Source organism: Zootoca vivipara, chromosome 12 (assembly GCF_963506605.1).
Source record: "Zootoca vivipara chromosome 12, rZooViv1.1, whole genome shotgun sequence".
In the NCBI taxonomy this organism is placed as follows: domain Eukaryota; kingdom Metazoa; phylum Chordata; class Lepidosauria; order Squamata; family Lacertidae; genus Zootoca; species Zootoca vivipara.
This window is the reverse complement of record NC_083287.1, coordinates 24,753,430-24,776,654: the sequence shown is the minus strand read 5'-3', so window position 1 is coordinate 24,776,654 and position 23,225 is coordinate 24,753,430. Positions and strand designations below refer to the sequence as shown.

At 40.8% G+C, this 23,225-nt stretch overlaps 1 protein-coding gene across 4 annotated transcripts in view; it reads right to left on the bottom strand.

Annotated features, from left to right (window-relative positions):
- The window catches only part of RAPGEF5 (Rap guanine nucleotide exchange factor 5), a 126,915-nt gene that overhangs the window by 15,055 nt on the left and 88,635 nt on the right, over nucleotides 1-23,225 (bottom strand). For 3 of the 4 annotated variants that reach the window (XM_035128733.2, XM_060280727.1, XM_060280726.1), the window contains exons 12-20: nucleotides 11,023-11,101; nucleotides 10,723-10,867; nucleotides 9,072-9,169; nucleotides 8,183-8,213; nucleotides 7,322-7,400; nucleotides 4,658-4,807; nucleotides 3,393-3,490; nucleotides 1,331-1,453; nucleotides 565-743 (exon numbers count right to left, since the gene is read on the bottom strand). In XM_035128733.2, coding sequence (XP_034984624.1) covers nucleotides 565-743; nucleotides 1,331-1,453; nucleotides 3,393-3,490; nucleotides 4,658-4,807; nucleotides 7,322-7,400; nucleotides 8,183-8,213; nucleotides 9,072-9,169; nucleotides 10,723-10,867; nucleotides 11,023-11,101 — 982 coding nt within the window. The remainder of the gene's footprint in view (nucleotides 1-564; nucleotides 744-1,330; nucleotides 1,454-3,392; nucleotides 3,491-4,657; nucleotides 4,808-7,321; nucleotides 7,401-8,182; nucleotides 8,214-9,071; nucleotides 9,170-10,722; nucleotides 10,868-11,022; nucleotides 11,102-23,225) is intronic. The other variant, XM_035128734.2, reaches the window with a different exon arrangement.

The following is a 23,225-nucleotide window of genomic DNA, read 5'->3' as shown; positions in this document are numbered from 1 at the left end:
GAGACCTGGTCTGAATAAGGACACTGGATTCTTATCTCATTATACAAGATAAAGCTTTCCCTAGCACCTCACCCCTTGCTTTTCCTGCAAGACCAATTGCAGTCATTAACAGTCGTTAACAGTCATCAACAGGTTTACCCCTCCTATCAGCCAATCACCCATTCCCACTACCCTTCTGAGTAATACCCCTCCCCACCCTCTGACTATACATAGGGTCTGGTGACTTCTGTTTCAGTGTATCTGAAGAAGCACACGGAAGCTCATACCTATGACAAACTTAGTTGGTCTCTTAAGGTGCTACTGGAAGGATTTTTTAAATTATTTTATATTTTGTTTTAACTACGTCAGACTAACACGGCTACCTACCTGTAACTATTATTAGTGTGTGTGTGTGTTTTAAGACAAAATAGTCTGTCCTTGCCTCGTGTAGTATTTTATATGCACATCACAAAGTACTAGTCAAATTCATGGCACAGCAACACACCTTTCTATCATTTCATTATCCTTAAGTACAGTTTTAAAAGACTGAATGTGAATTCAACATTCGCATTGGTTGAAACTTACTGAGAAGCAATTTTAATGAACTTTTTCACTAGCTGTACACGTTTACAGAGCTGGTTGCAAAGGAGTATTTCTGTAGCAACCCAGAGTTGAACTTCATTGCATCTTTGAAGCAGAAGACTTAGATTCACAGTGTTTTCCCCATTGCCCTTTCTGCTGAAGGTGAAGTATATCAGCTCTTGCTGGAAGACAGTTAAAAGAGTAATTAGGCTTTTAAAAAATGCAAATGAGAATTTAACCATTCTGAAAAGTGTAACTGTTGATACTTGGCCAGACAACTCCTTTTAATAATTTATGAACGAACCTCAAGCAGTGCAGAAAGAGTCCAGAATTTCAAGTAATCTTGTGAGATTTTCAGCAATTATCCTCCTGGACATAGTTGTGAAAAATGCAAGAACGCTTTGTTTCCAACTTGGCATCCGCTAATTGCTGCTATAGGTTTCAGTCTGAGAACTAATGACAGCCTGATGAACTCTGTTCTTTTTAGTTCCTCAAAGTCTCAAGTAATTTAGATTTTAAAAATTAATTTGGGTGGCAGCAAAAATTAGCTCCATTAAGCAATGAGAGACACTTTGCATTTTACTTATGGGCATTAATTTTGGTTCAAAGTTTAACACATTTGTATCTGCCCTTGTATTGGTCACAGAAAGTTGCATACTATGAGATCCCCAGAAGAAGGCATTACATGAGCAAACATATGGTTGAAAACAGCACAAACTGGAGAACTGAGCACTGATTACAGCAAGCATTTTCATCCATTGCACCTTACCTCATGAACCAAGTTGAAGAGACTCCAGTCAAAATTTGTTAATTCCAAAGCAAGGTCCCATGTGTTAATTCCCAGAATTCTCACTGACCTTTGCTGGGCTTCCTCATTTTCAGCAAAAGGGTTCTAAATCAATAACAGACAGAAATAGTTCCTGAACAAGCATACATAATTGAAATCCTGACCATAAAGCAATGTTTTTTCAGTACCTTTTCTAAACTGTTTGCCTTGAAAGAATAATGGCCTCTAAGACTGAATTAGCTTTCGATACTAAGGAGATCAATGCATTCTTATTGCATTAGGCAACTCTACCACTCTTAACTGCCTACCTAGCAGTTTGAAAGCATGTCAAAATGCAAGTAGATAAATAGGTACCACTACAGCGGGAAGGTAAATGGCATTTCCGTGTGCTGCTCTGGTTTGCCAGAAGCGGCTTTGTCATGCTGGTCACATGACCTGAAAGCTGTATGCCAGCTCCCCCGGCCAATAACGCGAGATGAGCACCGCAACCCCAGAGTCAGTCACGACTGGACCTAATGGTTAGGGGTCCCTTTACCTTTACCACTCTTAAGAATCAATTACACACACAACCAAAACACATCACAGAAAACCATAAGCCCAGTTCAGGCATAAAGCTTGTGCAGAAAATACAAACACGGGTAAGTGACATCAGGCCACACATATTGTGCCCTCTCTGTTTCCCCATGTTGAATAAGGAACATCTGAAGGGGACTTCTACTCATGCTCATCTGAATGCTCATGGAAACCTCAATGTGATCAGACACAGTGTTTCCAGGGAAACCCAGCTAGATGGGCGGGGTAAAAATATATGCTTTTTATATATGCTGTAAACCGCCAGATGCACAAGGTATAAATAATGAAATTATTGTTATTATGGTTGTTGTTGTTGTTATTGTGGCTATTATTATTATTATGCTAATGAATTTTCATGAGGATTAAAAAATAATCCCAAATTGCTTCAAAATGTGGAGAGCTGAATTTAAAAATGGAAAAATTAGAAACCGAGAGAACATAAATGGACAGATCCTGTTATTCCTGATAACGCCTGAAACCAACATCTCAAATGTGTTTGGCTATGAACTAAATTTCTACACCAGCGAGGTTTATGTTCCAAGTAAAATGTTTTACAGTATTATGTTCAACAGAAAACAAATGCATTATATTTTATAGTACAAGTGCCAAACATGGTTCCATACATGATAATAGAGTTCATTTTAAAAAATTCTATGATGAAAAATGATTGATTCTAGACACACTGGACAAGAAGACATTTTTAAAGAAGAAAATGAAACAGCTGTCTCTTAAAGGTGAGATTGGCTGCCACTTGTGCACATTTAGATTGCTTCCATTTTTCCAAAGCAAGTAAAACCAAAGCTGTTATCTATTAGTTCTTAAGCTGATATGACACCAAACTCCTAGCAGCTATACACAGCGTATGAGTGATATTTTCTTCTAAGACAAAGGCTTGTACACAACACCAAAGTGGTTAGTATCAATGCCCTCTCCCTCAATGAGAAATGCCAGTTTCCATTTGACTGAATTACCCGTCTTAAGATGCATGTAGTGCAGGTGTCACTTAAAACAAAATTCACAGCATAGATAAAACATATCTCTATAAAGCTTTGGTAAAAATAATTAATTTCCTGGCTGTAAAGGTTGTATAAAAATATTACTGAGACGCGAAGTCCACGGGATTTAACTGTGCAATTTAAACACCTTTTACAGCCATACAAAGAAAACACATTAGATGAAGCCAGGACATTAGACAGAGCCTCATTTGGCTGTTTACTACCTTCTCAAGACTCTCAGCTGATGTAGACTCAAGGTTTCACCACCAGCTGTTTCCTCTCTCTCCCTTCCAAGGCTTTATTCTAGTCCAATGAAGAGTTCTGGGGAACTCAAAAGCTTGCACATTATTTCGGGACATTTTGGTTGGCCTAATAAAGGTACCTAGCATGGCTTTTAGTACAACCTTAAAATTCACAGCTACTTTGGGTATTGAGGGAAACCAGAAGATTTTGGAACCCTGTACACACAACCTTACCAGAGTATCTGTCAGATTCTTCCGAAATACGAACATACGAGACGACGATTCAAGGGATTTGGAGATTGCCAGGTCATTTGGTTGTAATTCATGCTTTTCTTTAGTATAGAAGAAAAACAGAAATATTGACATATTTTGCAGAACAAAATGCATTCTTACAGTCAGAATTCACTGTATCGATAGTAAGTACATATATGCTTCTTATAGTTTCTGAAACCACTAAGAATAGTTTCTCTAGGAATTTATCTATCAGACCAATCTTATTCACTTACTACTACTCCCCTACTGGCAGATGATAAATGAATCTCCCATTGCGCCTGTTACTTTCAGGTGTGTCTCCTGTCTTTACATTCCTGAACTGAATGGGTGTAACAGCTCTTGACCTAAAACAGAGAAGTCTATATGTGTTGGGCACACACATGTACATCAGAGGAGCACCCTTGAATCTATACTGTGTAATAAATCCACTCAGTCGCCTCTTGATAAACCCCATCACATTTCCAGTTAACCATTTTCTATGCATTTTCCTCATATAATACTATGATGTAACAAAATTAAACGTATTTCCAGGGACTCTAAAATCCTACTGTAAAACACCAAAGCCAGGCTGGTCAAACAGATCAACAGCAGTAGCCTATCCTCCCCCCCCCAAAGGGGCAGGTAATCTGACCTTGGTTTGTTTGTTTTTTAAAAAAAGAATTAAATATGAAAAGTTATTTCTCACAATGATGTGTGGACTCTAGGCAGGGGTCTTTTAAAACTGGGGGGGGAGAACCCCATTACTTACATTGTCTTACAAAATACATTTGTAATACAGATACATTTTTTCCAGAAGTCATATTTTTCCGTTTCCTCCCCCTTCTTTCCTCCATGTACAAATACACCTCAGCTAGTCCAAAGGGGAAATATCTCTTTCAGTCACTTCCCTTTTTACAGTTACCTCTCAGGTTAGTTTAAATTATGAACTGGGAGATTTATCTCTTAATGGCAAACCTTATAACATGTTTCTGAACACGAGAACACTCCTTTGCAATCCAGACCCGATGTGGAAATGCATTATCCAACAGTACCAAAGAATTAGCAGTTGCCATGGAAACTCCTCTCTGCTAAGTAGCTTCTTATTGTAACTATGGTCATCCAGCTGTGGACCCATAGGGGAACAGCCCTATCCTTGCACTAGAAAGTGCCATCCCTCTCTTTATAGATAAGATACAGAAAATGAAGGAGAATAAAACTGGGTCTACTGATAGCTGAAAATAATTTACCCCCAGAGAATGAAAGAGCCACCAGAGCCAAGTCTTCCTGCGAATGCTGGAGCTTTTCAGCTACAATTTTCAAGATCTCTTGAGCTGAAGTGGATACTTTAGTTTTTACGCTGACATAAGAATGTTCTGTTATATACACACGACAAAAAACTGTGAAAAGAGAGAAAATCAATCAATCAACAGACAGAAGCAGATTTCACTGAAGGGTGCAACATCTCCAAATTGCTGGGATGCTTTGGTTAACATCTGGTTTGACAGCCATTCCTCGACAGCTGCAGCCACAGCTGCTGCTACATGGACCTACAGGCACAATTCCTCTTCCTAGAAAAATGCAAGGACAAAAAAACCCAACACTGCTTCCAGACCAAAACCAAGTCACAATTTGCATGTGTGTAAAATCCTATACTGGCAATAAAGGTGACCCCTGGATGGTAAAGTCCAGTCAAATACAACTATGGGGTGCTGTGTTCATCTCGCTTTTCAGGCTGAGGGAGCCGGTGTTTGTCTACAGCTTTCCGGATCATGTGGCCAGCACGACTAAACCACTTCTGGTGCAACGGGACACCATGACATGAGCCAAAGTGCATGGAAATTCCATTTACCTTCCCACCGCAGCAGTACCTATTTATCTACCGTACTTGCACTGGCGTGCTTTCAAACTGCTAGGTCGGCAGGAGCTGGGACAGAGTAACAGGTGCTCACCCTGTTGCACAGATTCAAACCGCAGACCTTCCGATCAGCAAGCCCAAGAGGCTCATTGGTTTCACAGAGCCACCGTTCTGGTTTCCGTCACTGGTTTCCACCACAGCATTCTGTTTCGCCAGAAGCAGTTTAGTGATGCTGGCAACATGACCCAGAAAGCTGTCTGTGGACAAATGCTGGCTCTCTTGGCCTGAAGCGAGATGAGCGCCATACCCCAGTCACCTTTGATTGGACTTAACTGTCCCAGGGGTCCTGTACTTTTTTCTTTTTCTTTCTTTCTTTCTTACTGGCAATAAACCTGACCAGCACAATATTTAGTTCTTCATGCAAAGGACACTGTTTTTCAGAGGATAGCAATGCTGGGGAAACATTGCCCATTAGCTATTACAATACCCATTCTCCCCTTAACGGGGTCATTTTATTTTTTATAAATCAGCTTGGGGGAGGGTTGGGGGGGGGCTAGAAAAAAGTACTCTAGCCAATGAATGAATTCATAGCAATGACTGGCATTTAGGGAAGCAGATCTGGCCCATTATTAGACAAAGAGGAAGCTAGAGTGAATACCAATTATTTATCTTGGTTTGTTTTTAAGCAACTTAAGTCGGTATTAAGTTGGTGGAGATTGTGATTGGTACACTATAGAAAACCATTCAGATATCCAGAATCTTAGTGTAGCTGTGACTGGGGAGCAGTGCATCAAATCAAAAACAAAAGATAGTAGCAAAAACTAAGGCTCCTGATCTTTCTAACTCAGGTCAAAAACAGTTTTAAAAAATGCTGTTGATGCCAATGTAGATACCACCAATCATTACCAAACTACAGTAGGCAGGACCATAGATGAGTGTGTGTGGGTTACCTGAAAAGTGTTGTTATACTCATTTTGCTGACAGGAGTGGGATGGATATATATGCTACGTGTAGTCTAATATTGTTAAGCTACCCAGGGAGGTATGAAGTGCAAAGGGATGGGTATGAAGTTTATTGTAGCAGCAGTGCAACTGATTAAGGGTTGGGGGGGAAGATGAAATTAGCCAGACGAAGAACTGAGGTTTTTAGCAATAAGCCAAAAGCAGTTATCTGGGCGCCAAATCCACCACTAAATGGAGAGCAGGCCTACCAACTTTTTCAGAGGTCAGGTTTAGCTACCCAGGCTGTGTAACCACTCAGTCAATTCCTGCAGACACCCATGCTGATGAGGGTTGTCCTATCAGCCCCAGTCAACATCGTTAATGGTCAGGAATGATGGGACATTAGGAGGGCCACAGGCTACCCAAGCAATCATGTTAAAGGCCAAACATATAATGTGGCAACTCAGGTTTCATCTTTACCTGAGTTAATACTAAACTCTTAAGGCATTTCACCTGAAAGGCTGAAATCTAGATACATGAAATGATCCCAATATCCAATTTATTTTTCAAACTATTATATATTTGCACCTCCATCATGTGATTTTTTAAAATCCTTATCATAGATGCTGGGAGAAAATTTAATGTAGCAGTTGACACTTTACATTTTCATAGGAAGAGAGCCATATTTGACAAAAGACTAAACACTATTTTCACTGCATTGGATGCTTCTCAACTCATAGCTCTATGAGAACAGCCAGCCAGTGTAGTGTGGTGGTTAAGAGTGGTAGACTTGTAATCTGGTGAACCGGGTTCGTGTCTCTGCTCCTCCACATGCAGCTACTGGGTAACCTTGGGCTAGTCACACTTCTTTGAAGTCTCTCAACCCCACTCACCTCATAGAGTGTTTGTTGTGGGGGAGGAAGGGAAAGGAGAATGTTAGCTGCTTTGAGACTCCTTTGGGTAGTGATAAAGCGGGATATCAAATAAAAACTCTTCTTCTTTTGAGTGGTTTTACTTTTGTCACTGAAAAAGGTTCTTTATTTCCAACATATATGCAGAAATATAGTAAAATGACATCCTCCTTGTTTCCTTTGCTCCTCATCCATTATGCTTACCTTCCTCTGTTTCATTCACAGTCCCTCTGTTCTGGAGCCAGTTCTCCTTGAGACTGAACTGATGTAAAATGGCTTTATGCTATGAGGGAGGGAGGTGGAAGAAAAGAACAATGAACGAAATGCAATTATTGAAACACTGAAAATAAATCTGACCGCAAATGTTTGGGCGGTTTAAAAAAAAGAAAGGAAAAGGAACAGGAAACCCACCCACCCTGTTTGGGCTAAATAAACTGGGAGCTGTCATTCTGGACAAGAGGAAGTAGTACAAATTTGAAAGAATACTGAGAATAACTGCAAGAAGGTTTTTTAATAAATTTCAGCACCATCTTATTTTCTGCTTTCTATGCTTCCACTGTCATATTTTGAAGAGTATTATACCCCTAAGCTTTAATATAGTGAATTTCTTGACCACAACATCACATTTCCACAGCAACACAGTCTGGCCTAAATTTTTGGGTAACATTTTCATCTCTCTCTCTGTCTCCGACACACGCTACACAACAAACAGCCTCTATTCCAACAGAGCCCCCTGACATTTGCAATCAGTATCTCTTTCAGATTTGCTTGCTGAAATCTGCTCCGTTTCAGAGCTGTCTAACTTGAAGCAGGCAAGGACATGCTGACTGGCTTTTGCTGAATTCTGGCATCTCAGAACAGACTAGTTAAACACTAATAATGCCAGAGCGACCTTAGCTTAGCTTGCATGGCTAGAAGCAGAGGTGAACTGTCAAGAACAAATGCTTTTAGCAATGCTACCTGTACAGGAGAGCGTATTTAATGGCCATTTGCCATTATTGATTGAAAGAACTAGACAGTTAAAAGAAAGAAATGTATACACTAGTAACCAATTACATGCATTACCTTTCTGTGAGGTGAATATTCATCTACAGTGCTGAAACAAAAAGACAATACATTAGTCTCTCTATTCAAAAACTAACTGTTGATATTATCCAGATCTTTGCCGTTAACAAGAGCAAAGAGAAGAGGGCATTAAAAGCCATGCCCAAGGAACAAGTGTAGCATTACCTGGAAATAAGTCCTACTGAATTCAATAGGACCTGTGCAGATATGATCTTGCAGTTTATTGAGAAGGCATGATGCTACAGTTGACCTCAACTGTATGTAATGCAAAAGTGCTTGTCATTAACTAGCACCTTGTTCCATATGACAAGAAATAATTTTACAAGATTAAAGTGCTTATTTTCCTATGGAAATTTTCTTACAAAACTGCAGATCTTAACATTGCACACCTAAAAGCCAAATGGATCAGCATTCAGTGCTTCGGTGGCAGACCAGAGCAGAAAAATCTTCACTCTGGTCCACTGCTGGCTGTGCCTGAGTTTGGGACAGCAGTTAGCCAAAGAGCACAGTGAGTGGGTGTGCAATGAGTTCTGTTGTCTAAATTCTTAAATACAATTCCATCCCTACTGCAAATATGAAAGACATGTTAATGTAACACCTAGCTACAAATCTTCTGTTTACAATACAAGTCATAGTAGAACGATGAATTAGTGTGACGGAATCAGAATTACTCTATTTCTGCTAACGCTGTATGTGTCAAACATGTCGTATCAAATTATTCCTTTGTAGTTGTAGAAAGGCAGAGCTTGCCTGAACAAATATTAAACGCATGGAATGACACGTACGCTGCTTCTGGCCTCACTTCATTCAAGTAACAAAAGCATAAATTGTCAACTGAAAACTAATTATAACTCTGCAAAAGGTCTTAAAAAGCAAAGCAACAACTTACTGACGGCGATGCATTCCCAGCAATTTTTGAAATTCTTTCAGGTCTTTCTCAAGCACAGGATATTCGTAGACATCGTCTAACACATTCCTGTATATTGTCTTGAAAGCAAGGAGTGGTTGAGAGAGAGGGGGGTGGGAAACACAGAGAGAATCAATCAATCAAATTGATCTGATGGCTAAAGTACAAAACATCGTACCACCCCTTTCAGGAAATCAGTTGTTAGCTTGTTAAAGCAAAACTGCACAAATGCTTTCAAGCTAAAATCTCTCAGCGCATAATTTGTTTAAAACACATCCACCAGTTGACGATAGCTGATGCCTTAAGAGGCAGTCTCCGTACCCTTCCTAAGTAACGGTGTTAAAAGTGTCAACTCTCATTAGTCAGTGCAAACATTCTAAAGTGACATTTCAGGATGTTACTTAAAGCCTGCCACAAGCTTCTAAGCATCTCTCGCCTCGGCGTCATACTAGATTCATCACACCTCTGCCGCCCAACCATCGAAAGTACAACAGCAATACTAACAAATAGTAGACTGTACTTATACTGTCTTGAATGTAGTAATGAATTTCAAATCTCAGGATCTTATCTCTTTATATTTATAAGCCTTTAATAAAAGAAAAGAAAACAACAATAGAAACATAGGAAGCTGCCTTGTACTGAGTCAGGCTATTGAACCATCCGAGCTGGTATTGTGTACATAGATTTGCAGTGCTTCTCCAGGATTCTCACCCAGCTCTGAACCTGGGATCTTCTGTGTGCAAAGCAGATGACCTACAGTCCTTTTCAATGTTAGGTTTGAGGTTCTGGGCTTGTTTTAGCATAAAGTTCTGGGCAGCTCCAGCTCAGCAGGAGTCTTGGTCACTCTCTCACACTCTCCCTTACTACAATGGGCATACAGGTGGTTCTTTTTCAAAAGAAAGAGTCTTCCCCCACGTAGCCTTGTCTTAACTCCTTTAATCATGTCACCCCAACAATGGGATGATCCGTTTTATTTGAATGGTGGTACACTTGTCATAAATGCCACTAATGCGTCAATAATGCTTGACACACTTACAAAACTTATAAAAGATCACAAAAATAGACCACCTCATGCATTCGGATCAAATAAGCTGCAGATCTTAGTCATGATAGATTCCCTTTAATATCAACTCTCCAACAGAGAGAATTGTGCTAGAGTCAAATGGTAGTCATGAGGCAGAGTGATGATTATGATCTTAGAAAAGTAGTGATGAACCTTAGTGGCAAATTGGCCACAAATCAAGTCCATAGTTTGAGGTGGTAGCAATCAAGTGAAGTGCACACTTCAGTATTGTACAGCTTTACCCCAGTGCCTTGGTAGATTTATCTTTCCAGGCTTCTCCATTATGCAGCAAGGCAACATGGGGTAGGCAGACAGAAGTGGGGGACTGACTAGGCAAATTCACCTGCTGTGGGTAAAGATGCATCATAAATCCCACAATGCATGCCATGCCACACATGGAAAAGGTCCACCAACCATGCTCAGAGAGAGAACAATGCCCTTAGATTATTAGTATGTATTTGTAAAGTTGTCTTTGCATTTAACAAGTTCACTTCCCATCTGTTTCTCAATTTACAAGCATATATCAATGACATTATCATATAGTGCTGAAATGCAGCTGTGTGGACATACCTTCAGAAATTGCTTTAGATGCTCGTCTTCATGTAACCAGTCTTTGTAAAGTGAAGTCCACTGAGACACCAAGTGCAATACTTTTCGTTTTCTGCAAGAAACATCTATAATTTCTTCCTTCCCTTGATGGTTTTTAGCGCAATAAGTATACCAAGTTAAGGAACCCACAAACCAAGGAAACATTAAATCTCAGATTTAAGAAATGAAGAAGGTTCATTTGGTCCTCCTCCATGACTCATATTTAAAAGCTAATGTAAAGTGGGTTAGGGAATATTAAATTAATGCACCAGTGAAGGATATTGCCTTAGCAGAGCTTGACACAAATCATCTGTTGTCATGAAGACTGTATATGTGAGAAGGAAGTCATCTAGAAGAGTCTCTGCAAAGAAAGTTGAAAAAACACACCACCTTTTTTAAAAAAATCACAGTACAACTAAAAGGTTGGGTAGGCATGATATCATAGCTAATACTCAAAACATGACCAGAATAAAGTGGCAATAAGTATGGAAGATCACTCAGTATCGAGAACACTGTGTTCCCAAGCTCATCCCAAATCACTGAACTGGATCACTGATTAGTTTGGTAAAGACTCATAAACCAAAAGGGTTCTGGGTTAGAATTGTGGTCCATCAGTGGGGGAACATGTCTCATTTCTGTTTCTTACACCTCCACCCCTATACCAGGGGATATGTATGCCCAGGGGTTAGAAATAATCACAATTATACAATGCTATAACCCAAATCAAACACCCAAAAGTTGAATTGTTTGACATATTCAGTCTGTGGTTCTTATTTGTGAAGCTTGGAATACCCAAAATGTAGACAGTAAAAGGACAAATAATTCGCAACTCGTGTCTTTAAAAGAAAGTGAAATTTATTATAGGAACATTTGTAGCATCCAACATATATAAAGTAACTATGTACACAGACTGCATGAATAAAAATATATTTCTCATTGGAAGATCACCAACCAGGGCTCAGTCACCAAATCCCTACCAAATGCACTATAGACGTTGGTGGGAAAAGGACAGAAAGGCATTTCTTACAACATATTAAAACCTGAGTGAAATCCTATAGGAGATGGTACCCAGCTGTTAGGGCTTTATCGATATACTGTGAAGGACACAGAAATATTAAAGTTTGCTTTCTAATGGCAATTAGTGGCTTTTATATGATCCCAAATTGGAAAAATAACTGAACTTGCCCTTTAGTATCCTCAACATTTCTGTGACTTCACAGTGCAGGTATTTGCATTTAACTAGTTAAAAGTCAGGCAATTCATCAGTTGAAGCCCTAAGATAAAGGGTTTAATAGGCTTGTGACTGATATTTGATTTACTGCTGTGAAGCAGGTACTTGGGTATGGTCAATGAATAATCAAAATGAAATCAAATGCAATTTTCAAACGCTAGTGCGATTAATACCTGAAATATGGAAACATCTTCTATATATAATGCCAAACTTTAGAAATCATTTTGCATTGTCTTTTTACCAGCTGAAATGTTAAAAAAAGAGAGATAATAGGCAAAACATCCAAAGCTTCAATTATTCTGGCAGCCTCTTGAATCCCACTGATTTCAAAGCAGAGTTTTCTAGTTGAAAGAATCAAAAGCCAATCATGCTTTAGATAGAAGAGCTCCATGTTAGAAGCATGAAACTCCATGGGTCCAATTTCTGCATCATTTGCACATTCCCATTTTCACTGAACTCTACATGCATGCGTGAAAATGACTGGATAATAAGACCTCAGGAGGTTTAACATTCAGGATTTCCTAATCACCATTCTAAAAGACAAGGGAATGTTCTCTTCCAATGAATGGGAGCAACCCTCAGAAGGTAACAAGAATGCTGATTGTAAATGGCTCTCACGGAAAGGCAGGGAGAGACATCTCCAGTAGTCCCTATTGCAGAGAAAGCATGCTCCTCTTATAGTCATCTCAACCTATTCCTTTTGTGCAGGCCCAGCTTATCTCCAAATGTTTCCCAGTGCCCAGGGCCGGCCCTACGTGCAGGCTGGGTTGCGCAGGGCACCATGGCGCCGGCCCACCAGGAGGGCGACGTGCGCTGCGTCCACCCGCTGGCCGGCCGGTCCACCACGCAGCTGCACCCACGGCACCCGCGCTGTGCTTGCCTGCCTGCCCGCCCGCTGTGCAGCAGCTCCTGTGGCAGCCGCACTGGGAAACGGGGCGGGAGGGCGCCAGAAGGATCCGGCGCACCACGGCGCCAGGGGCGCTTAAGACGGCCCTGCCAGTGCCTACCAAATCCAACCCCCACTAACTGGCATCATTGTCTCATCCACTCAGTGAGACTACACAGCTGTGCCATTCTAGTTGGCACTGCATGTGGAACCAGCAGCATCCCTGAGAAAGCCATCTTTAAATATACAACCCAGAAGCCTATATTTTGCTTCCAGAATATCACAACTACATTACCCAGTGTCATTGGTGCCAGCTTGCACCATAACCGATGTCTTTTCCCCAACCTGGCTATCTAGCTGAGAGGTGACACCCACAACTTTCTCATCAAGCAGGCAAATCCTGTGGTCTGCAAACCCATCACATACCCAGCTTCCTGTGTCCCTAAAGACATAATTGCTCACTACCAGCTTTTCTCAACCTTCTGGAGGAGTATCCTTGGCATGAGAGGACAACTACCCATCACACAAGGAATGAGTCCCTTCTTAAGAATCACTTCCTCCTTCTCTCAGAGTGATGACCTTCTTCCCCAAGACACTCATTCTCCATATGAGGGAAGCTATCATCCTGGAAGTGGGACACACCAAAATGCAGTATCCCCAAAGGCAGCATGCACTAATCTCTCTGTTTCTCCAGGTCAACCACTTTGGCGTCAAAGAAAAATCATGTTCCCTAGGAGCCAGGAGCTCATTTACTAATCTCTCAATCCATGCAAAACAATTAAAAACAAACTGTGTTTGGATTTAGTAAATTATTTTATACTATTCGATGAAAAGATTCTAGTATATTATGAAGTTATTTCTCTACTGTCTAGTCTGCACTCTTTTGTCCCTATATAAATGGTTAGTTTTGCCATTATGGCCAAATCCCACATTTTATGTAAGTAATATTTAAAGGATAATTAATTCTAAAACTTGCAATTATTTGCATAGCGTGTTTTGGCAGCAGAAATCCTGTAATACACTAATTTCTTATGTTTTTGACTTACTAATCTCTTAATGTAATTCAAAATAAAAATAAATAGATAGACTATCCTAATATCTTTTCTCCTATAAGCTTACTTTTTGTCCCACAGCTTTGAGCCAGTTTTAAGTTGTGCAGTTTTTTGTTTATGGAGCCTATTGTCTTCACAAATGTAACAAATACACTCTTTCAATGTAAAACGGTGAACACAACTTGTAAGCTAAAGGGCATTATCTATTCTCCTCTCTACTCTTTGAAGGGCAACATGAACAGAGATTTTCACAATTTGTTTCTTTGTAAACTTGTTTAAAGAATCAACTACCTCATTTCCTGCAATACCACTCCCATAGTTCATTCTTAACATACAATGGTTAAGAGAGCCATTGAAATCGGAAACAGATTTACAGATCAGGCTCAGTTTGTATCTGTGTAGATGATGCAAGCATTCCTACAAAATTTAGATCACACAGGTATTTATTCACAAAAAACGATTGTAAAGAGCAACTTCACACTTGTGCATTCCCATTAAAGCCACAAAAACGACAGCTACGGATGAAAATAAAATTTTGGAATACCTAGAAGTGCTTTCAGAAAATTAAAGAGCCCTATATTTTATTCCCAGACATAACACAGGCTGCCTGCTAACTGCATTCAAGCCACACTTCCTCCATTCAGCCTCTTGCCTAGCTGCAGCAAATTTCCATCTTAGTGACAGTTAAGCAGCTTTTTGGAGCCAATGGTCTGGCTCGCACATTGTGCTAAGTCAAAGCATGGCTTAGCATGAATGTGTAACCACGAGGGTTCTGATGGGAGATTGTAGCTGCTTTGCACCACCCTGGTTGTTCTGCTGCTGTCTGAACCTGGGCTTGCAATTTAGCTTTCTCCAAACTCCAAGCTGCGACCTATGGCCTCCAGCTTGTAGTTTGTCCAGTGAGAGCTAAACTGGTCGCTGATAACCTCAGTTACCAGGATACCAGAGTTACCAAGAATCAGAATTGTCTGCAAGAGCGTTTCCTGACGCATTTATGCTAGTCTGGACTAGCGCCATCGCCGGCACCCGCCCCTCCGGGAGGCGCGCCATGCCCCCGGGTTGCGCGCCCCGCCCCCCCGGTGCCGGAGCATGAAGCTCTGCCACTGTTTGTATTGTTTTGAAGCATTACGCATATTTAGAAAGTTATGTTTTGTAGGAGAGCAGACATGTTGCCTGGGACACGGGTGGAACTGTGGGTTAAATCACAGAGCCTAGGGCTTGCCGATCTGAAGGACAGCGGTTCGAATCCCCATGACGGAGTGAGCTCCCGTTGCTTGGTCCCAGCTTCTCCCCAGGCTGCTGATCTAGGTTGGATTTGGGAAATTGTGATGTTTTACTATGCACTTTACTTCCATTGTTTCTTCTGTTTTTGGAAGATGGCCAAAATCACCTTGAACCCACCTTCTTGTATAAATATATAAATAAGGACCCAGGTGGCGCTGTGGGTTAAAACACTGAGCCTAGGGCTTGCTGATCAGAAAGTCGGTGGTTTGAATCCCTGTGACGGAGTGAGCTCCCGTTGCTTGGTCCCAGCTCCTGCCAACCTAGCTGTTCGAAAGCACGTCAAAATGCAAGTAGATAAATAGGAACTGCTACAGCAGGAAGGTAAACGGCATTTCCATGTGCTGCTCTGGTTTCCCAGAAGCGGCTTTGTCATGCTGGTCACATGACCTGGAAGCTGTACGCCGGCTCTCTCTGCCAATAACGTGAGATGAGCGCCGCAACCCCAGAGTCGGTCATGACTGGACCTAATGGTCAGGGGTCCCTTTACCTAGACATGTTGCCAGAAAATCCCCTCGAAAGGAATATATCAAGTAGCAGCTTGCATATCATAATTCATCACCCATATCACATTGTCCCTTAGAATATTTCCTCAGTATGTTTTCTGTGTAAAATTAAAAGCTCAAAACATCTGACCTCTCAAAATAGTGTACAAATAACATACTTTATGAACACTAGGCAGTAAATGAAATAATTTGAAGTAAATAATGTCTAATTACTGAATTGCAATAATGTGGAGTAGCAGCCTAGACTAAAGCTCACTAAACCATTTCTCAATTAGTTTCAATTCCCTGAGAAGTATTTCAACACTTGACATGTTAGGGTACTATTACACGACCAGTAAACTGGTCTATCTTGATGAGCAATTTGCCTTTCTGGAAGTATCATAAGCTATTATAATTGTATTTTAATATCTACTCATAAATAATTTTTATAATCATGAAAATAGATACATCCGCTATACCACAATGAACAAACAAAAAGCAGTGTATCTAGAATTACATAGCTCAAAATCATTTGCTACCAAAGAAATAAATAATTTCTTACCACAATATCACTGTAGAACAGTTTATCTGGAAGGGGATGACAGAGAGGAGATAATTCATTGCTCTATAGACTATGGCTTCCCTCCCTTCTTACAGACCACTTTTCCTGAACTGTTCATAGTGGCACTCGAGGTACCAAATCTGGAGTTTAGCTGTCATGCCCATGAGGAAGATATGTGACTTCCAGCTTCAGATGACGTATAGAACAAAGGAAGCATGGGACATTTGTACACAGTAGCACAGTGGTCACCAACTGTTTTGGGCCCATGAGTATATTGCTCTGGTATCCTCTAGGTTAGATTCCTGCAATGCCTTATATGTAGGGCTGCCTCTGAATACGGTTTGGAAACTCCAGCTGGTGCAGAATTCCGAGGCCAGGTTGCTCACTGGGACAAAGACAGTTTGAGCACATTACACTGATCCTGGCACAACTGCACAGGCTGCCAATTTGTTTCCGGGCCCAATTCAATGTAACATTTTTTACCTATAAAGCCTTAAATGGCTCAAGACTTAAATACCTCGCTCTCCCCATATGAATCGACCCGGACACTGCGATCCTGAAATGGCTGGAGGGTGGCAACATGGGAGCGGACCTTTTCTGCAGTGGTTTCCCATTTGTGGAATGCTCTCCCCATGGAGACTCGCCTGGGGCCTTCATCGTCATCATAGTGCAGTCGTACCTTGGATCCCAAACGCCTTGTGAGGCGAATGTTTTGGCTCCCGAATGCCACAAACCCAGAAGTGAGTGTTCCGCGGCTTCCGCAGCCAATCAGAAGCCGCACCTTGGTTTCCGAAAGTTTTGGAAGTCGAACAGACTTCCGGAACGGATTCTTTTTGACTTCCGAGGTACCGTTGTATTTTGAAAATATATTCATTACATATCTTTAACAGCCAGGCCAAATCATTTCTCTTCAAACAGGCACTTGGCTGATTAACATTCTATGGCCTGTGGAAGGGGCGCTACTGGTTCATTTTACTTTTGCTGCTCTTTTATTATGTATTTTATGTTTTTAATTTGTATTTTTATCTTATGAACTGCCCTGTGATCTTCAGGGTGGTATACAAATTTAACTTAATATTAACAATAACAACAATACAAACCACAAAAACAGTTGGGGGCCCTACATGCATACGTCCCTAGCGCTCTCTCTCTCTCTCTCTCTCTCTCTCTCTCTCTCTCTCTCTCTCTGCAGTGATGAGTGGGGGGGGGCAGGACACATTTTATTGGCTAAGTCAGGCTTCTTTCATGCCCAGTTTAAGTTGGGTGTGTGTGGCAAGAGCGGGTCCATGAAAGCACATGATGTGCTTACAGGCATCACAGAAACATGTGAACAAACTGAATTTTAAAGGCACTACAGATAATTATAATGAAAATTCAGAAGAAGAAAACACATTAACACAAACTATATGTAGCCATCCAAAAATTGGCATATTAATCTATCATCAGAACCCTCTTTTACAATCAATAATTGAAAAAAAGAATGCCTGAACCTTAAGATATTGGGGTATTCTCTGGAACATTACTGTGCGAAAGATTAAGGACGTTTGCTGTGGTCCATAAGAAGTTTTCTTCTAAAACAGAGATTCTGCCAATGCAATTTGTTTCACAGCCAAAGTTGATTACCATAACTGGAGTTGAGGCAGCAATGATTTCGCTGTCGATGTGTAGCTTATCTAACTCATTTTCATTATCTGGAACGCTGTGTTCTGCAATATAACTTGAAGGGGGACTGATCTTGCCACAACATGCAGAATGAATTTGAAGGAATCTGAGACCTTTCCAGCCCCGTAATTCTAAGATACCAAGCCTAGGTTATGTATTGATAATTGCATACAATGGACATTTAAGGAAACAGCCAACAGTTCCCAAGCTTTACTTTAGAGCAGCAACATGGGATAACTGGTGTAACATGATGTTACAGTGGAAATAGAATGCCATGTAAAATATTTTAAGTGCTTTTGAACCACATCTGTAAATTTTCTGCTGACGGACGTTTCCACAAAGGAAACTAAATTCACCACAAATTACACACTGCAAATGATTCATTCAGCTGTGAGCAAAGCTCTACAGAAACAGCTCTAAGGGTGCAACTTGGTTTGATTAAATATAAACAGGATTCCATCTATAGACTTCATCTGAATTTTAAATAAATATATTCTGCCATGCAGCAGATCTTCTTGTTCTACTTTTTTTTCTAAAAGGGACTAACACTTCATCTCACAGCTTTAAAACTGTCCCTCTTTGTTCTACCTCACACATACATTCGCATCATATAACAATACAGTGGTACCTCAGTTTTCGAACGGAATCTGTTTCTGAAGACTGTTTGAGTTCTGAAACGTTCAAAAACTGAAAGCTCAATAGCCAACAGCTAGGCCTCAGGATCTTGCACTCAGTGGAAGCCACGTGGCACGTTTGACTTCCAAGGCATGTTCAAAAACCAAAGCATTTCCTTCTGGGTTTACAGCGTTTGAAAACCGAAACGTTCGTCAATGGAGACATTCGAAAACTGAGGTACCAGGCAGACAGGGGCTGGGCTGAGAGCAGACTGAGGTTGGTGGGGCAAAGCCTCCACTGGGAGGAGCTCTGGATGAGTTGCATTAACAGATAACTACTTGTATATTTATACAAGTATTCAAGGTGATTTTGGCCATCTTCCAAAAACAGAAGAAACAATGGAAGTAAAGTACATAGTAAAACATCACAATTTCCCAAATCCAACCTAGATCAGCAGCCTGGGGAATTATTCTAACTCAATATAGTACTGTATTGTATAATATAATAATTCTTCATTTATCCTCACAAATGAGAGCACTTGCCCATGACAAGGGATCATAATTATATTTTACAGTTTCCAGCTGGAAGAAAACAGAGGCCATAACATGATTTGTCCAATATTACACATTGTTTTTTTCCTGAATGAGCTGCAATCTGTGTATTACCCAGGACCAGATCCATTTTCACTATTCTGTATCTTTCTTTTCCAAGGTACAGAGGTACGTCGGATTACAGACGCTTCAGGTTACAGACTCCGCTAACCCAGAAATAATACCTCGGGTTAAGAACTTTGCTTCAGGATGAGAACAGAAATCGCACGGCGACGGCGCGAGGCCCCATTAGCTAAAGTGGTACCTCAGGTTAAGAACAGTTTCAGGTTAAGAACGGACCTCCAGAACGAATTAAGTTCTTAACCCGAGGTACCACTGTATTGTGACAACACCCAGAGTCTAAAGCCTTTGGGTCGGAAGCCTCTTAAAGAAATTACAATTAAAGCACATTCCACAAAACTGCTAGCATCATTTGAAAATTAAATTTTAGACACAAATGAACATAAAAAAGCTATCTACACTTCACAAAATAATTAATGAGTTAACAATTGGCCAACGTAATTCTATAAAACAAATATAGGAATCTAACCTAGGTATAGAAACTGAGGAGGTGCACTGGAATAATTTGTGGGCTACAAAACCTTTTAAATCAGTGTCAACTTGCATATGAGAGAACACATTTAAATTACATCGATGGCATCTGACATTATTAGGATATACCATGTTTTCCTGAAAATAAGACACTGTCTTTTATTTATTTTTCCTCAAGAAGACACACTATGGCTTATTTTCAGGGGGTGTCTTATTTTTTTTATTGCACGTCCAGCCTCGCCTCTTCCTTGGCGCCTTCCAGAACTGCACCTATCACTATGTCTTACTTTTGGGGTATGGCTTATATTGCGCAAATGCTATGGCTTATTTTATGGGTATGTCTTATTTTCGGGTAAACAGGGTAGCTATATCAGCAAAACACTCCCACCCCTGTGCTGGAGAGGCTGCAACAGGATAAGTACAACATTCCACATGTAGTGGGCATGTGACCATGTACAGCCCTTCTAGCAGAGTGTATTTATGGACATAAGCCATATCACGGGGCCAACATGTAGAATGTATCCCAAGTTTGGGACTATTAACCATTTTCAGAGAAGAGCAACTGGACGTCTGTTACAAATAATTAACCACTTTTCTTCTGGTGGTGGCATGCATACTAGTAGCACAGAAAGGAATGGAACCTCTGCTTATATCTCATTGGATTGAACAATACAAGAGACAGATGACTTTATTAAAATTTGGCATCCTTTTATAAAACATTCCATTGACAATTCCACTGACCTTATTAAAATTTGGCATGCTCTTATAAAATATTCAATTGATAATCCTGAAAAATGGCATCCACTGGAATCACAAACTGGATTTGGCCAAACTTAATAGACTGATCTGTCCTGGGGGCAGGGGGGGGGAGTGTAAGTTGGGATGGGAGGGAAACTCTATGTAATTGTGTTTCTACATTGAAAATTAACAAAACTTCTTATAAAAGAAAGAAATGACCATGGCTAATAGCCACTGGTAGTCCTATCATGCTGTCCTAGCTGCTTTGGGTTAGAGGGGGAAATGTAATTTAAATAAATGAATGATAAAAAATCATATTCCATTGATTTGTTAAACTCTTCAGTAAAGCTAGTACTCATCTTGCAGCAATTAATTTCATGTTAATTGTATGATGTATGAAGGTTTTATTTTTGACTGCCATGAACCTATCACAAACACATTTTAGGATGACCTATAAATAAGTAAGTAGTAACCAATTTTTATTTTATAAATGTTGTCTGTGTGTGCGCGCACATGTGTGGTGTGAGATGAAAAACAAGATGTTATTTTGTGTCCTGGGAGTGTCCTGGGAAACTGCGCTGAGATTTATTTTGTCATTGGCAGGCTTCAAGCAGGTTTCTGTGCAAGAGGAGCGTACTGTATATACATCTCACTTGCAGCTTTTATCCTGTATGATGGATTGTGACAGAATTAAAGTTTAATGTAGGAGGGGAATAGGCAAAACAGTGACCAGATGACAGGCAACACATAAAAGCGGGGCTTAGTATGCAGAAGTTAGAAGACTGTCATTTTATGCTCACATCTCCTGTGACCCTATTTGGCACTGTAGACTGCATATAATTTATCACAAGTCTCTCTCTCTCTCTCTCTCTCTCTCTCTCTCTCTCTCTCTCTCTCCCTCCCTCCCTCCCTCCCTCCCTCCCTCCCTGCAACTGGGGCCTTTTCTAAAATTCCTTCAGTGCATACTGAAGGAGCACAACATACAGCACCCCTGAATTTCCACCACTATAGGGGTGGTATACCACTGGGGTGTTCAGCTGCAAGCCTTGCTGTTCTCTTTGCTTCTGGCACGAGGTCCTCCTCTACTAATTGAAAGGTGAAACAAATGGGAAACATTGACATCAGAGCAACACATAACTACATTTTCCATTCAATGCTAAGAGTAGCTGGCAGGGCCAACTCCTGCGAAAAGTGTCCTCTGACAATGGGTTTACCTGGCTGTGGCCTGGCTGTACTCAAACTTGTGCTAGGTAGCTAAATCTAGCCACCATTCCCCACCATTCTCCCAATGTGGGCCTTATGGGAAATTAAAATCGCAGCTAGACCCAGTTGGAGCACCAAGGTCAGAAATTTTGAAGGAGGAATCTACAGCAAGCATCTGAGATGGGCCCTGATGGGTTCTTGTCAGCCGCCTAAGGATGCTGGGTGTTGATGGCAGCATTGATGGGCTGCGCAGACTAGTCTAATCTGCTTTCTATGTCAAATGCATCAATCTTTGCCTTTGCCCGCCTACCACCTTTTGAAGAGAAGGGAAACCCATATGAGAAAACGAGGTTGGAAAGGAACACTAATCCCACATGTCTATAGTTGCTATGCTGTCATGAGCTCATTTCCCTGCTCCTTGGCCCTCTTTCCTGTCAGCATACGGCATGCTGTTCTGGTCGTCTCATCTCTGAGAAGAAAGATTGTAGAGCTGAAAAAAGGTGCAGAAAAGGTCAACTACCATGGCCTAACATCTTCCCTACGCTAATGCATTTAAGGGACTTTAACTATAATAAAATATATCTGCAGGGAAACATTACAGAGGTTTATAACACTGTGTACACTGGGTAGAAGATTCCTCTCTCTTCTCTCTTCAATAAAATAACTCCCAATCACCAAATGAAGCTGATTTTCAGGAGATTTATGACAGAAAAGAACATATTTCTTTAACTTGTGAAGTTGCTGTTACACGACGTGGCAATGGCTAATATCCACTGTCTTATGACATTGTAAAGCATTTAGTCTGGTGCCTCCAGTAGCTAAATGGAACCTCCTAGTCACTGTGGGAACAGGACTCTGGACTAGAAGGGCACTTAGTCTGCTGCCCCAGGGCTCCTAAGAGAATCTGGACCAGGAATCAATTCAAGCAGTGGGAAGCAGGGGAGATGATGAGATTTTGGATTGCAAAAACACACACACACACACACACACACTGGAGAAAAGGAATACCTGGCCATGATGCATTGTAATCAATGGATGCACAGATAAGGGAATATTAGGAATTGGAAAAAATAAGGACTAGGTAATCTGGTATCTGAACACAAACCCCATTATGCCAACTATACTTTCACAGTCAATGGACTAGTATTAAGAACTAAGATGACAGGTCTTGGAACAGTTGTTGGCATTGCACAAATAAAGCATCAAGGTTTATTACTGATACTGTACTTTTAGCTAGGGTTTCCCAAACTTGGGTCTTCAGCTGGTTTTGTACTACAATTCCCACCATCCCTGACCACTGGTCCTATTAGCTAGGGATGATGGGAATTGTAGTCCAACAACAGCTGGAGACCCACGTTTGGGAATGCCTGCTTTAAGTAACTTAATTCTGTTGGCGTATTTAAACTGAGTAACTGCACAACGAAAAGCATTCTGAGGTAGTAAAGCTATTCTCCAACTCCAAAACTAATGCAGTCATCAACTCAGCAACTGGGCCCATAACCAGATGTTGGCGTATTTAAACTGAGGAACTAAGCAATGAAAAGCATTCTGAGGAGACTACAAAGTATAATTAGGAGTTGTTTTAATTAAAGAAAAATAACAGAAGTTACATTAACTACAAGAACATT